The 16631-nt window shown below is 42.1% G+C and overlaps 1 protein-coding gene across 1 annotated transcript in view; it reads left to right on the top strand.

Annotated features, from left to right (window-relative positions):
- The window catches only part of LOC147727408 (atrial natriuretic peptide receptor 2-like), a 592594-nt gene that overhangs the window by 560554 nt on the left and 15409 nt on the right, over window positions 1-16631 (top strand). Inside the window, exon 20 of the mRNA XM_086963625.1 lies at window positions 8692-8783. Within this exon, the coding sequence (XP_086819751.1) occupies window positions 8692-8783 (92 nt within the window). The remainder of the gene's footprint in view (window positions 1-8691; window positions 8784-16631) is intronic.

Raw genomic sequence — 16631 nt, 5'->3', positions numbered from 1 at the left:
GGCCTATGGACTGGGGCAAGGCAGCCCCCCTCTTATAAAAATATAATTTTTTTTAAAAAGGCCATGCTCCAGGGGATGGGGTCCCCGGGGCCGATAATGGCCTCTGGAGGGGGGCCACACGGCCCCCTTCCCTAATTTTTTATTAAAAAAATGAATTAGGGGGCATGCCCTGGGGGATGAGGTACCAACTTCCCAGAAAATTGAAAAGGTAGGGGGGCTACACACCCCCCCTTCTTAAAAAAAAGACCGGCATCGCGCAGGAGGCCACGCCCCCTCATTGCACCACTCTGCAAACGCGCCCCCTGGCACATTTCCAGAGGGGGAAAGAATTCCCCTTGAATACCGGGGGTCCCTGGGGTCCAACTAGCCCACCAGGAACCTCCAGTATGCGCCTGGGGGCTGCATTGCAGAGAGGTGTTCTGAGGCCACGCCCCTTTTTACACCTTTCTGCAACGCAGCCTTGTGGCGCTTACTGGAGGTACCTGGTGGGCTAGTTGGACCCCAGGGACCCCCAGGATTCAAAGGGACTTAATTCCCCAACTTAAAACGTGTCACGTGGCGTGTTTGCAAAGTGGTGAAGGGAGGGGGCGGGGCCTGAGTTCACATGTGTGCAAACATGCCCTGTGGTGCGGTTTAAGTTGGGAATTTAATTCCTTGTCAATACTGAGGGTCCCTGGGGGCCAACTAGCCCACCAGGTACCTCTAGTAAGCGCCACGGAGCTGCGTTACAGAGTGTTGTAAAAAGGGGCGTGGCTTCTGAACACATCTCTGCAACACAGCCTCCTAGTGCATACTTGAGGGACCTGGTGGGCTAGTTGGCCCCCAGGGATCCACAGGATTGAGGAGGAATTAATTCTCTAACTTAAGATGCACCACAGGGTGTGCTTGCAGACATATCACCATAGGCCACGCCTCCTTCCTTCACCACTGTGCAAACACACCCTGTGGCGCGTTTTAAGTTGGGGAATTAATTCTCTTTCAATACTGAGGCTCCTTGAGGGCCAAATAGGCCAACAGGTATCTCTAGAATGCGACAGGGAGCTGTGTTGCAGACAGGTGTTCAGAGGCCACTCTCCTTTGTACACCTCGCTGCAACTCAGCTCTGTGGCGCTTACTGGCGGTACCTAGTGGGCTAGTTTGACCCTAGTATTGAAGGGGACTTAATCTCTCAACTTAGAACGGTGACAGGGTGCGTTTACACAGTGGTGAAGGGAGGGGAGGGACCTGACGTGATGTGTGCAAACACGCCCTGTGCTCTGTGGCGCTTACTGGATGTACTACGAATTCCTATTTTCTCACCTGTTATCAGGAGAGACCTCAGTGCAGCATCTTTGAGCCCAGTACTGATCCTGAAAAGTAATTCTAACCATACTTACCAGAAAATGTAATTTCCTTCCATAGGCTAACATTGACTGGTTTCACTTGGAAATTCTTCTAAGTGTGGAGTTTTGCAAATTTAAAATATTCACCTAATATCATCCGAACAACGAATTCCAATTTACACACCTGTATTCAGGAGATAACCCAATGCTGCATCTTTTAGCCCAGCACTGACCCTGAAAAGTAATTCTAACCATACTTACCAGTAACTTGTATTTCCTTCCATAGGAATCCATTGTCTGGTTTTCACCAGAAAAATTTCTAAGTGTCTATTTTCACAAACTACAAATATTCCTAAAAAATCGCCTATATGACTTAAGCGCATTCTTTTAACTGTTTACAGGAGATGCACCAGTGCTGGATCCAGGATCCACCACTGAGTAAGAAAAAGTAACAATAACACTACTTACCTGCTAAGTGAATTTCCTTCCATAGGGTAACATTGACTGGTTTCCCTTGGAAATTTTTCTAACGGTGGAGTTTTGGAACTTTAAAATATTCACCTAAAATCAGCTGAACAACAAATTACGATTTATTCAGCTCTTATCAGGAGAGACCTCAGTGCTGCATCTTTCAGCCCACTACTGATCCTGAAAAGTAATTCTAACCATACTTACAGTAACTTGAATGTCCTTCCATAAGCTAACATTGACTGGTTTCACTTGAAAATTCTTCTAAGTGTGGAGTTTTGGAACTTTAAAATATTCCTATAAAATCAGCCAAACTGCGAATTCCAATTTACTCACCTGTTATCAGGAGAGACCTCAGTGCTACATCTTTCAGCCCAGTACTGATCCTGAAAAGTAATTCTAACCATACTTACAGTAACTTTAATGTCCTTCCATAGGCTAACATTGACTGGTTCCACTTGGAAATTCTTCTAAGTGTGGAGTTTTGGAACTTTAAAATATTCCTCTCAAATCAGCCAAACTACGAATTCAGATTTACTCACCTGTTATCAGGAGAGACCTCAGTGCTGAATCTTTCAGCCCAGTACTGCTCCTGAAAAGTAATTTTAACCGTACTTACCAGTAACTTGTATTTACTTCCACAGGAATCCATTGTCTGGTTTTCACCAGAAACGTTTCTAAGTGTCTATTTTCACAAACTACAAATATTACTAAAAAATTGCCTGTATGACTTAAACGCATTCTTTCAACTGTTTACAGAAGATGCGCCAGTGCTGGATCCAGGACCCACCACTGAGTAAGAAAAAGTAACAATAACACTACTTACCTGCTAAGTGAATTTCCTACCATAGGGTAACATCGACTGGTTTCCCTTGGAAATTCTTCTAGTGTGGAGTTTTGGAACTTTAAAATATTCACCTAAAATTAGCCGAACAACAAATTACGATTTACTCAGCTGTTATCAGGAGAGAAATCAGGGCTGAATCTTTCAGCCCACTACTGATCCTGAAAAGTAATTTTAAACGTACTTACCAGTAACTTGAATTTCCTTCCATAGGATATCATTGCCTGCTATATAAAATATATATAAATTAAAAAAATATATAAAATAAAAAAACAAATATTACAATTTCAATGTTTTTTAAAACTTTCTTTTTCAATTTATATTAAAAATATGTAATGTAATTTAAAAAATAAAATATCTAAAAATAAATAGTTTAAAACAATGTAGTAAATCAGTATAAAAAAATATAACAATTAAAACATTTAAAAATTATCATTTACAAAACCTTTGAAAGCCACTGAAATAAACATAGGTTTCAGCCACGTTATAGTTAGGAATTAGCATTTAAAAAACCTTAGAAATTCACTGAAAAAAACATAGTTTCAGCCACGTTATAGTTAGTAATTAGCATTTTAAAAACCGTAGAAATTCACTGAAAAAACCATAGGTTTCACACATGTTATAGTTAGCTTGACATTTCACTCATACAAAACCATTGAAATTCTCCCGTTATAGTTGATTAAGCTAACTATAACTCGCACGCCCGCAATGCACTGCGGATGACGTCACATATTACATCACTCATGACATGGTCAGTGAGATCACTAACTATAACGGGGGAATTTCACTGGTTTTGTATGAGTGAAATGTCCAGCTAACTATAACATGTGTGAAACCTATGGCTTTTTCAGTGAATTTCTAAGGTTTTTTAAATGCTAATTCCTAACTATAACGTGGCTGAAACCTATGTTTTTTTCAGTGAATATATATATTGTCATGTGATCAAGGCAGGGATCTGCCGAAATGCGTCGTGAGGATTTTGGTGGCGTTTTAAGAAAATAAATCTAATAGCACCTAGTTGGGTCTGCCTCGTCTTCTTGTGCGAATCCGGCTGGAAGTTGCGGGTGGAGCGAGCATTATTGAAAAAAAATTATATATATATATATATATATATATATATATATATATATATATATATATATATATATATATATATATATATATATATATATATATATATATATATATATATATATATATATATACAGGCAAAGCACGAAGACTGGAATCTGGAGCCCCAGACTCAGAAAACGACACGAGTCCCAAAATCAAGGCAAGTTCTTATTTATTTAGGCAAAGGCAGCATACGAGACTGACGCGTTTCGGGCGGTAGCCCTTGTTCACAGTCACACATTACCCTACATGCCTGGTTTTTTAAATTGCTAGTGCACACCATGTGATAATAGTAAACATAGACGAAATACTATTACGGTCTGGGTTATATATCATCGAAAGTCTGACTGCCATTGTGAAAATCCTCTTCATATGAATGCACAAAATAAATATGGTAATTCATTTACATTTAAGATGATTTAACACAGGATTGTATCTGCATAAATGCATGATTATGGTCTAAAACAGTCTATCATGTAAAGTGCAAAGTGTAAAGTGCAAAGTGCCATGTCGTGCAGATTGTAAATCTTTACATTATGTGCAAAATAGGCGTTTCTGGTTATAAAAGTATAAATACTTAAAAACTTTCAATACAAAATTAATTGTTATATCTTAAAAATGTTTTACCCTATATACACATTAAAAGAAGCAAGATCTGTAAACATATACACTCTGTGCAAAATTGCAATATAAATACAAGAACCGTAAAGACCAAAATAAGTACTGTTATCAATCCTGCAGGGACATCTTTAGATGATGGCAACCCTGTTCATCCTAATTGAATAGTAAGGGACATCAAATAACGATGGCAGCCCTATTGCTCTCCTTGATTAACACCCCGTCTGGTAGATCTCTATGTTAAATGTTTTAAATGTGCTGATAACACCATAGTACCATGTGTTAAACTCAGGATGGAACATAAACTAATCCATTTAATTTGAGTGAACCCCAGTGCAAAATATGTATAAAAAAGGGGAGGGAAAGAAAAATAGACTGGAATTGACAAATAAGGGGGGGAGGCGAGGGCCTGGGGAAGGGGAAGGGAGAAGAGCAAAGAATTGTGACAGCACACCCACAGGGTAAGAGACTACAGCTGGGTCGGAAATGGGTGTGAGTTAGGCAAATGAACAAAAACTCACAAATCAGTTAAAGAAAATGATAGAGATCCTCCGTGGTATTGAGCCCATTTGGAGCCTTAGTATCAAGCTCTAGTATCATTCTAGACTCCATCTGGCGCAAGAGTTTGTCTCTATCTCCCCCTCTTCTTGGTTGTGCAACCGATGTTAACACAAAATAGTTCAAGCATTCCAAGTTGTTATTATGCATTTTTCTGAAATGCCTGGGGTCAGGATAAGCGTTGTCGTTGTTAACAATTGCACGCAGGTGTTGTAATATCCTGGCGTATACTGCTGGCCGGGTGCTTCCAATGTACCTCAGGCCGCAAGTACAGGTCAGGACATATACTGCATATTCAGTCCTGCAGTTGTAATTCCCCTTGATCTGCAGGGGAGTTGGACTGAATGGAGTAGTATATGAACATGTATTTATCCCGAACTTACATGCCCGGCAGCTGTTACACTTGAAAAACCCATTTCTGGGAGATAACCGGGTGGGTTGTGTAGTAAGTTCTGGGAAGGGGTTAGAGACATGACTACGTAAGGAGGGTCCCCTCCTAAACGTAACAATTGGATTGACTGGAAGATCTCCTGCTAGAACTCCATCTGTTTGCAGAATGGGCCAGTTTCTCGTAAGGATAGATCTTATTTTTTTGTCCTGATGACTGAAGGCTGTAAGGAACCTGATATAAGAGTTTTCAAAATGTTCCTTTTCGTTCAGAATCTTATTGTTTTGGGACAGAAGGGATTCTCTGGTTACTTGTTGGATTTTTGTAACCGCTGTTTTAAGGATTTTATCATGGTATCCCCTGGCCCTGAATCTGCTGATGGATTCTTCTATACATTTATCACTTTCTTCTCCCACACTACAGATTCTCTTAATCCTGAGTAACTCACCATATGGGATGTTATCAATGGTATGTTTCGGATGGGCACTACTCGCGTGCAACGTAGAGTTGCCCGCAGTTTCTTTTCTGTAAAGGGTGGTTGCCAAACAGTTATTCTTGGAGTAAACTCTGACATCCAAGAAATTAACAGATATTTTGCTAATGTGGTGCGTGAATTTTAGATTATAATCATTGATATTTAACATCTTTATGAAATCTAACGCACTGGCTTCATCACCCCTCCAGATTAAAAACACGTCGTCAATAAATCTGACCCACTGTTTCACACATTCAGAAAAGATGGCCTGGTGTTCCCCCATGAGGACCTGCTTCTCCCAATAGCCTACGTGCAAGCACACATAGCTAGGGGAAAAGCAGGCCCCCATGGCCACCCCCCTCCGTTGTAAAAAGACATCCCTCCCGAACATAAAGAAGTTGTGATGAAGACTCCACTTAACCAAATCCACCAACATTTTGTTGTGGTTATAACAATTGGCTGGTCTGGTATTTAAAAAATATTCTAGAGCTTTTAGACCAGTGGAGTGCTCAATGCTCGTATAAACAGCTTCTATGTCCAATGTTAATAGAAGGAAGTTTTCTGTCCATGTGGTGTTTTTAATCTTCTGTAGGAAATATCCCGTATCCTTGATATATGTTGGCAGACTAGATACCAGAGGTTGTAGGAAATAGCCTACATATTGGGCGAGATGTTCACCAATGCTGTCTATTGCCGAGATAATGGGCCGTCCTGGGACTGGAAATGTCCCCTTATGCACCTTTGGAATTAAGTAAAATCTAGGCATGATAGGTAGCTCGGTGTGCAAAAATTTGAACTCTTGCATAGAGATTAGGCCCTCCCTTCTGTATTTGAAGAGCATTTTGCGTATCTTCTCTCTAGCTAGGTCATATTCTTTCAAATTAGTCTTCATGTAACAATTGGGATCTGATAATTGTCTGTTGGCTTCTGTTATATACTGTTCTTGTGGCCATATAACAACGTTTCCTCCTTTATCAGAACCACAGACTATATTCAGCTGTTATCAGGAGAGACCTCAGGGCCGAATCTTTCAGCCCACTACTGATCCTGAAAAGTAATTTTAAACGTACTTACCAGTAACTTGAATTTCCTTCCATAGGATATCATTGCCTGCTATATAAAATATATATAAATTAAAAAAATATATAAAATAAAAAAACAAATATTACAATTTCAATATTTTTTAAAACTTTTTTTTTCAATTTATATTAAAAATATGTAATGTAATTTAAAAAATAAAATATCTAAAAATAAATAGTTTAAAACAATGTAGTAAATCAGTATAACAAAATATAACAATTAAAACATTTAAAAATTATCATTTACAAAACCTTTGAAAGCCACTGAAATAAACATAGGTTTCAGCCACGTTATAGTTAGGAATTAGCATTTAAAAAACCTTAGAAATTCACTGAAAAAAACATAGTTTCAGCCACGTTATAGTTAGTAATTAGCATTTAAAAAACCGTAGAAATTCACTGAAAAAACCATAGGTTTCATACATGTTATAGTTAGCTTGACATTTCACTCATACAAAACCATTGAAATTCTCCTGTTATAGTTGATTAAGCTAACTATAACTCGCGCGCCCGCAATGCACTGCTGATGACGTCACATATTACATCACTCATGACATGGTCAGTGAGATCACTAACTATAACGGGGGAATTTCACTGGTTTTGTATGAGTGAAATGTCCAGCTAACTATACCATGTGTGAAACCTATGGCTTTTTCAGTGAATTTCTAAGGTTTTTTAAATGCTAATTCCTAACTATAACGTGGCTGAAACCTATGTTTTTTTCAGTGAATATATATATTGTCGTGTGATCAAGGCAGGGATCTGCCGAAACGCGTCGTGAGGATTTTGGTGGCGTTTTAAGAAAATAAATCTAATAGCACCTACTTGGGTCTGCCTCATCTTCTTGTGCGAATCCGGCTGGAAGTTGCGGGTGGAGCGAGCATTATTGAAAAAAAAAAAAATATATATATATATATATATATATATATATATATATATATATATATATATATATATATATATATATTCTCCTAAAAACCAAAGGCTACAGGCACGTAATTGTTAGGCTCAAGTTTCACTCGTACAATCTCAGTGAAATTCAGCAATTATAGTTACCTGAGCTGACTATAATTTACGCCCCCGCAATGCACTGCTTATGACATCACAAATTACATCCCTCATGATATGGTCAGTGACATCACTGATGACACCTCAAATGACGTCACTCATGACATCATCAGGTGAGTGTAAGTGTTTTTAAGAGTTTATGGGTGTTAAACATATCCACTAACCTACAATAAAAGTTAGATTAGAAAACTAGGTCTACTACCAGTGATTGATACTATCTCTAACATGTGTGACCTGAGTGGGTGTGTGACTGTATCAGTGTGTGAGTGTGCTATGTGAGTGACTGTATGGGTGTTTGAGGGCATGCATGAGTGACTGTATGGGGGAATTAATGGATTTCTGACTAGGTCTGTAGGTGTGTGAGTAGTTGTGTCAGTGTTTGTATGGGTGTTTAAGTGAGTGTGTGAGTGGTTTTGTGGGTTTGTGAGTGGCTGTGTGGGTGTGTGAGTGGCTGTATGGGTGTATCAGTATGTATGTGAATAGTTGTGTGGGTGAGTGAGTGGGTGTGTGAGTGGCTATGATGGTAAGTGAGTGGATACATTAATGGCTGTAAGGGTGAGCGAGTAGCTGTGGGATTGGCTGTATGGGTGAGTGAGTGGTTTTCTGAATGGATGTATGAGTGAGTTACTAGGTGTGTAAGTGGCTGTATGGATGTGTGAGTGGCTGTTTGAGTGAGTGTTTCTGAGGTTTCGCCAATCCATCTAGCCCTTGTTTAGAGATGGATATTTTTTATGAACAGATGAAAATGTTTCTTTCAGCTCTCAAAATACAGTGCAGTTCAAATGCACACCAACTTCTGGAGCGCATTGGAAAATATGTATTGACATGTCGCGGAACTTTACAAGTCAAGGTAAGTGAGATGTACTACATAACCAATCTACGCATATGCAAGTACGCACAAATTAGAGAAGGTTTTTGATATGTTTGTGTAACAGGGCTTTTCACATAAAGCACTGCATGTTATTGTGCTTATTCAATAAAGCGTCGGCAACCTGATTGACCCTCGTGACATATTCAAACATATATTTGAGTTAAGTTCTGGACGTTCACTTAAACATGAGGGAACTTTTCTGTCATAGAGATTAGACCTCATACTCCTTTTTTTTCTCCGTTCCATAATTGTTCTTGCTGCGTCACACGGTTCGCGGTGAATCCCTTGTTTTGTTTCCATTTGCTAGTTAAGCACAGTTTTTTCCATGTTTTCGCTGATTTTCATCTGATATTAGTCATGTTTAGACCCTGAGGTCACATATTTGGTTGGTGCTGTTCTTGTTAAATGTCATCAATTTTCTCGAGCTCCCGTAGGCACCCTGGTAGTAGTGGCAGAATAGAGAATATATAATTGCACATGTATAATTACACGTTTCTTCTCCCCATTCTGCCATGCAGACTGCAAGTTCCACGCACCCCTCCCTTCAAACCTCAGCTTTCATCACTCACCCCGTATTGTTCTCTTACGACGTCACTGGATGGCTCTGGAGAGTAGGAATAACGTGACATCACACATGCAGGCAGGCCCGGGTCTAGAGTGGGTCAGGTGGGCCAGGCCCTCCCAAATATATCCCGTGGTCCACCCAAGGCCCATTCAGAAGCAGAAAACATACTTTGTTCGTGTTCTTGATGAAACAACCATACGTGCCTACAGCCTCGCTATTACATCCTAATAGTGGAATTTTCATGTGTAACGCCAATACCTTGGGCTATTTTAAGTGCCTGGAGGCAGGTGTGATTTTTGATGTCACAGGGTATGGTTGCTATAACTGTGAATGTGTAAACGAAAGGGATACTGGAGATACCCCCACTATAACGATACCGCACGGGTCACACAGTAATTAAGAGACGAAAACAGATTTATGTCAGAAACACAGTGAAGGATATTGCTATAGCAAAAAACTGAGTGAAAATGCCCATACAATCAGGATATACATTTTAGCAGGGTTAGATTTTTTTTCTTTCTGATGAAATGATATTTTTTTATTTAGGGCTAGAATCGCTGGCATTATGCGGCTATGGAAGACATGGTTGACTGAGTTATGTGGCAAGCAAAGGCAAATTACACAGTGTAATGTGGTGCATTTTGTGATATTGCTTGGTTATTTTTAAATTTGTGCATGTTAACACTATCTTGGCAAAGGTTACCACTCATTAGTACAAGTTTAACACAGTAAAATGCAGCCATAGACAACGGAAAGTAGACTAGTCAGCCTTTGCCAAAAGTCTCCATTGCTAAGTAACACGAGTCACTGCGTTTTTTGTAACTTTTGATCCGTTTGAGCCAGAAACATGTTTTTCTCTTGAAATCTGCAAATTATGTAGCAGATGATGGATTGTGTGACAAATGTGGCAAATCTACAATTATGCAGCATATGCTGTAGCCTCTGAATCGCATATTTCCAGTGGCCCTGCTTAGGGCACTACATTAAGCAAAAAAAATCTGACAATGGCATATTTGTGAACAGCCACGGCCCGTGGAGGGAGTTACGGTGGGGCAGGAAGGCGGGGCGGGGGAGGGGCAGGGTGGGGGGTGCTAAAAACCGGAATCTGGATAATTGGAGGTAAGTAAACAATTTAATTAATAAAACGAATTTCGTAGCGCGCACTGCATCGCATTTTGCGATGCAGGGCACGCTACGAAATTCGTTTTATTTATTAAATTGTTTACTTACCTCCAATTATCCAGATTCCGGTTTTTAGCACCCCCTACCCCAGCCACGGCCCGTGGAGGGAGTTTTGGTGGGGCAGAGAGGCGGGGCGGGGAGGGGCAGGGTGGGGGGTGTTAAAAACTGGAGTATGGATAATTGAAGGTAAGTAAGCAATTTAATAAATAAAACTAATTTCGTAGCGCACCCTGCATCGCATTTTACCCTGCCCCTCACCCGCCCCGCCTTCCTGCCCCACCGTAACTCCCTCCACGGGCCGCGGCTGGTTGTTAAGTGAAAAGACTTGTTATGTTTCAATAAAACTACACAAATACAGAATGGAAGGAAGCAGTGCAGGTGCCTATTATACAAAGAAAAGCACTGGCAACACATGCTCTACTCTCACTCATTCTCCCGAGGTACTCACAGAAGGCGGAGCTCTCTAATAGAAGGGACTTAAAGAACATACACTCCACTTTAACACACCAGTGACTTTACATTTATTCTCTCCCAACAAATTCTCTAATTTTTTCACATGAATATCCAGAAATAGATTATAGCCAGGGCCACTGGAATTATGCGATTTTGCAGCTACAGCACTATACGCATATTTATCGTTTTGACACATTTGCCACATAATCCGTCATCTGCAGCATAATTTTAAGATTTTGATAAAAAAAATATCATAAAAGAATAAAATGTTTTTTTTAAACGCAGTAATGTGTTGCTGCACAGTGGATTACCCTTGCCAGAGGTTTACTGGTCACTAATGAGGTGAAACTTTTTTACACACTATTAACGTGCAAAAAATGACAAAATAATAAAGTAATACTATTCCACATTACATTGCAAAATGTTGTCAGTCCTGCTGCATAATTTGATTCTTCCCTGTTGCATAATTCTAGAGGCCCTGATTACAGTGCTGCTGCTCTACGGGCCCTAAACTGATAAGAGTGAGAGAAGGGTGAGGTGGAAAGACGCGAAGGTGAAGCAAAGAAATGGGAGGGTAATAGAGGTAATGAGGATGAGGCTGAGGCAAGAGGGAGGATAGACTGAGCAAAAGGAGGAAGGTGATGGGAAGCATAGGAAGGCAAGTCAGAAAGAGAGAGAAGAGTAAGCAAGCAGTGGCAGCTGGCATCGCTTGCGGGTCATGGGGGGGAGCGTAATATAAAAAAATAAATAAACGTAACTTGCCGCCGGGTCCCGCATCTCTGCTCCTGCTCTCCTCGTGCAACTTGAGGAACAGGAAGCACAGCCAGACCCCATTGACCAATCACAATGCTGCAATGCAGCGTTGTGATTGGTAAGCACCCAGGCTCCCCTGACCAATCACAATGCTGCAATGCAGCGTTGTGATTGGTCTGAGCGTCCTGGTTTGATGCTCAGCCAGGGAATGGGGGCCTGGGTATGTTCTCCATGCAGGCTGTAATGCAGCCTGCATGGAGAACAGGGAAAGTGCGCATGACTGTTTTGGGTGGCCTAAGAGGGCCGGACAAACAGTCATGTGCATTTAGGCAAACCCCTCCTCACCTGCCCTGCTCTTAGAGCAGAGCAGCCCCGCCCACCCATCTGCTCGCAAAGCAGCACAAGCATAAAATGATAATAACTCAAAGTTATTATCATTTTATGTTTCTACTTCTACTTCGCACCACTTAAAAGCAGTGAGGCGACACTCCACCGCCACAGCGGAGGGGCCGCCACTGTAAGCAAGATTGAGTGGAGGGCGAGCAAGATAGAGATGGCTGAGGTATAAAGAGAAGAGTGGGGTGGAGAGAGAAGCGTGAGGTGGAAATAGAAGAGTGAAGAGTAGTGAGAGTACGGTGATGCACAGAGAGAGGTTTGCATGTTCAGGAGAGAGAGAAAATAGGATAAGGTGAAAAAAGAGGAGGGTGAGGTGAAAGCAGTATGACAGTGAAGTGGAGGAAGCGAGGTACATACAGAAACAGGCGGCCATGTTGGACAGACAGCAGGATGATGTAGAGAGAGAAGAGAGTGAGGTGGGAAGAAGTAGAGTGTGAAGAGGGCAGGACAGCAAGGTGAAGTGGAGAGAAAGGAGTGTGAAATCGGAAGAGAGGATGGTGGCAGAGAGAGGAAAGATGGATCAAACCAATAGGTTTAAACCTCTAAAAATGCACAGATAAAACTAGTAGTCAGAACCCAGCAATAGGTATGGTATGCAGCTCACACCCAAACATGACTACCCAACATGCACAGACCCAACTCTTAGAAACCTGGGAGTCTCTGGAAAGCCCACTTATCTTTATGGACTACCCATTCTTCTTCATGGTCCATCCGGATCCCAAATCCTGGAGCCCAGCCTGTTTGCAGGGTGAGTCTAAAAGTGTTGCGCTACTCTCCTCACAAATCACACTACTCATTATGTACTCCCTGAGTTTCTGTAAGGTGGACCCTATTGCAATCTTTAGCCTCTCATTTTAGGTCACACCGCTGCTACTAGTGTCCCAAAACCCAAATGGCTACGCATCCTATGCAATCATAATAATAAAGGCGGGGCTCATTATCACACTATCTCCAGCCACTTCCGGGGTTTCTGATGAGGCGAATCAGCTGCATCCAGCAGCGCGCGCTCCCCTGGGCGCCCCTAGCGCTCTCAGCACAATGGGTCTGCAATCCGGAGTTCCTGCTGTGTTCACAATATTCGAGGAACGCTGATCGTCATTGAATTAGCAGATATTTCTAGCACCTTCTCAAGGCTGCTGCAAATGTATCTGTGCAAACATTTTGAGTGAAGAAATGAATTGCAGTGAACATTCGATCTACCTTAACTTGTATGGTGTAATCAAATTACAGCACCTTTTTACTATTTGTGAATAAGTGTATGTCTCGCGTTTGTCTGTGTACTTGTGGTTGAGAACATTTTATGTTTTTTTATCCCGTCTGTGCTGTTGTTATCCCACTATAGATCTGTGACATATTGCACTAAGGGGCCCCGGTCCAAGAGTCAGCCACCTCTTTCCCAGGTCAAATTGTGAAGATTCGCACCTAAAGAAACTGATCAAAGTGTGAATTGTATAACACACTTTCTAAAAGAGTTAGTGAAAAAGCTGTACATTTTAAAAATAAGTGATAATATACTTCTTTGTCTGGTACAGTATTTCAGAACATTATCCTGTAGCAGAAGAATACATCTGCGAGGCCATCAAACAACTGTACCCTTAGGAACGCTCAATGCAAAGCTAACAAATATTTGTGTCACATGAGAAACTGCGCACAACTGAAAAATTGTGATCCAATGGTGGCTGCTAGTGAACAAAAGTGGCAGGTATGGGGGGGGGGGGGAATAAAAGATCACTCACCTGCAGGCCGCCACCTCTCTTCCGTCCTCTTCTGTTCCTGACTCCTGGCATCACACAGGCTCCCAGACTCCCCTAAGCCAAACACAATACTCATGTAATGCTGGAAATAGCATTACCAGCTTAACATTAGCTTTGTGATAGGTCTGAGTGGCCTGATTTTCCAATCAGACAGTGCCTGGGAGCCTGGGACTGTTCTCCCCCCAGCTGTGAAATACAGCCACATGAAGAAATACTAAGTGCGCATGTCAGTTTGCCCGTCCTAAGACGGCCGGCCAAACCGTCATGTGCACTTATGGTGCCCACCACTCCTCCTCCATGCATAATGACAGCCCAGCCCTGCCCCGCCCTAAACTGGCTCAGTATTGAAAAATAAAATGATAATACCATTGTGTTATTGTCTTTTTATTTTTCCTTTCTGCACTGCTGAGAAAGCAGTGGGGCGATACTCCCCCTTAACGGAGAAGCCGCCACTGTTGTGAGCAAGTGGAACGAAATGTACATGATAAAATATATTCCATAAGAAATTATGCATGTTTTAAATATCTAGGGGTCATTTAGAGTTTGGCAGAGCAGGGGCACTGCTTTAAATTGGTGGTGCAACCTTCCCACCAAACGTGTGGCTTCTTCACCCAAATTAGAAGTGGGAGATCGGGGTTTCTGATGGCGGGGCTGTCTGAAAACTGCTGACGTGACAGCCTATACACCACAGGACCATCAGGTCATAGTAACGGTTGCTCACCCTATTTAGGGCGGGAAACCTTCATCTTTATAACACATGGCGGCCAAAGTTTGGAACAACTTTCCCCTGCACCTCAGGACCGCTTCATCGCTCCAGCAATTCAAGAAAGGACTCAAGACCTGGATGTTCGAATGTACAGATCACCACACCTGCAAATGAATGCAGGTAATTTGACAATTAAATCAATAAAACAAATTTTGTTGCACGCGTTGCATCGCATTTGGTGATGCAGCACGCAAAACGAAATTTGTTTTATAGATTTAATTGTCAACTTACCTGCATTCATCCGTATTCCGGTGTTTACTACCCCCCACCCTGCCCCTCCCCGCCCAACATCACCACCCAGTAGCACTCCCTCCAGGAGCTGCTACTGATGCCACAGCTTGCTTTGTTAAGCCAGGGCTGGCTCAGGTACTCCAGGGGCAGAACAATTATAGCTGAAAGGCTGAGTTCAGAGTGTGTGCCTGGGCTTTGGGCAGATAGGATTTGTGTCTGGGACCTGTGAGCGCTGGACTTGTGGCTGGGCTCTATGACCTCAGGGCTTATGCCTGGGCCCTGTGAGCGCAGGACTTGTGGCTGGGCTCCATGACCTCGGGGCTTATGCCTGAGCCCTCTGAGCACAGGACTTATGGCTGAGCTCTATGACCTCAGGGTTATGCCTGAACCCTGTGAGTGCAGGACTGTTGTGTTCTTATTCTCTTGTACATTCTAAATGATGTAACTTAGTGTAGAATTATTCTTTGTCATGTAGAATTTCTTGCTGTCATTTAGAATGTATTGTTTTAGGTTAGACAGTTGCTGTTTGCTGATGAAGCTGCAAGATGTCTGTTCAGCTCCTCGACCTTAATAAAGAACTTAGACTAAATTGATAATCCAGTGTCCTTCTTAACACTGGCGACGCGGCGTTGAGGAGCATCACACCCACGCAAAGAAGTGTGGATGATTATTATTATTTTTTGTTGTTGTCGATTTTTGACAATTTTTTTTTCACCTTCTGGGTAGAATTTGTGAAATTGACCTTTCTACTACGAACTGGGAGCTGTGCCTTACTATCGACAATTTGATTGTTGCTGATGAGGGAGGTACTGCTTTTTACGTGAGTACTGTCTATCCAAGAATGTAAGCATTCTGCTGATGCCTACCTTCTCGTGCTGCCATTTCGCTCGCACCACCTTCCCTCGCAACTGAAGAACTCTGTGGACCTGTGCGCTACCAGCAACGGTTACTTCGGCTTCTGTCCTCCTGATACTAATGCAGTATGTGCATATCCACGCAGGTCACGCAACAAGACCCGACGCAGCAGCCATTTTGGATGTTGAAGTTTTTGTTTACTGACAGATTTTGTCTGAACCATCTGGGATTCACGTCGGAAGGTTAGGAGTTTATATCGGAAGGTAAAGTCTTTGTTACCGGCATTTTGGCAGCCTCTGATTTTTTTCAAAAAGACATTTATCTTGGTTAAGGAACATTTAACGCTAACTTCTCCACTAATTTCTTTTACTTGTTGTTGTTTACTTTGCTTTGATTACTACCCAAATACTTTTTTAATTGGATTTGAGAGTATACACATTGTAGAGTTGCCGCTCTAGTTGTCTCATGTCGGGTGACGACGTGACGTGAGGGGGCGGCTATTTTGTATAGCGCGCTTCGGAGCGCGAATCAGTCGGGTGCCGGAGCTGTGTGAGGCAACACGCTCGGTGCTCTGTGTGATCTATATATTTAATAAATAATTCAGCAACCTCCTATTACCAGTCTCTGTCATCTTGCATGTACATACATCTTTACAATGGCGACTAGGAGTGTTTGAGCCCACTAGGACCCACAAGGTGGTGCAGAGAAAAAAGAAATGAAAAAAAAAAAGGACCTCGACCATCCCCCCGGGCAATCCCTTACAGCTCGGCGGCTGACCGGTGTGCAGCACCACTGGAGAGCAGGAAGCACGCAGGGGAACACACAGAGCGCGGCAGTAGCAGTAGAAACCAGCGGACAGCCATCAGACCACG

Source organism: Lissotriton vulgaris, chromosome 3_1 (genome assembly GCF_964263255.1).
Source record: "Lissotriton vulgaris chromosome 3_1, aLisVul1.2, whole genome shotgun sequence".
Classification (NCBI taxonomy): domain Eukaryota; kingdom Metazoa; phylum Chordata; class Amphibia; order Caudata; family Salamandridae; genus Lissotriton; species Lissotriton vulgaris.
The sequence above is the reverse complement of the archived record's forward strand: the minus strand, read 5'-3'. Positions and strand labels throughout refer to the sequence as shown.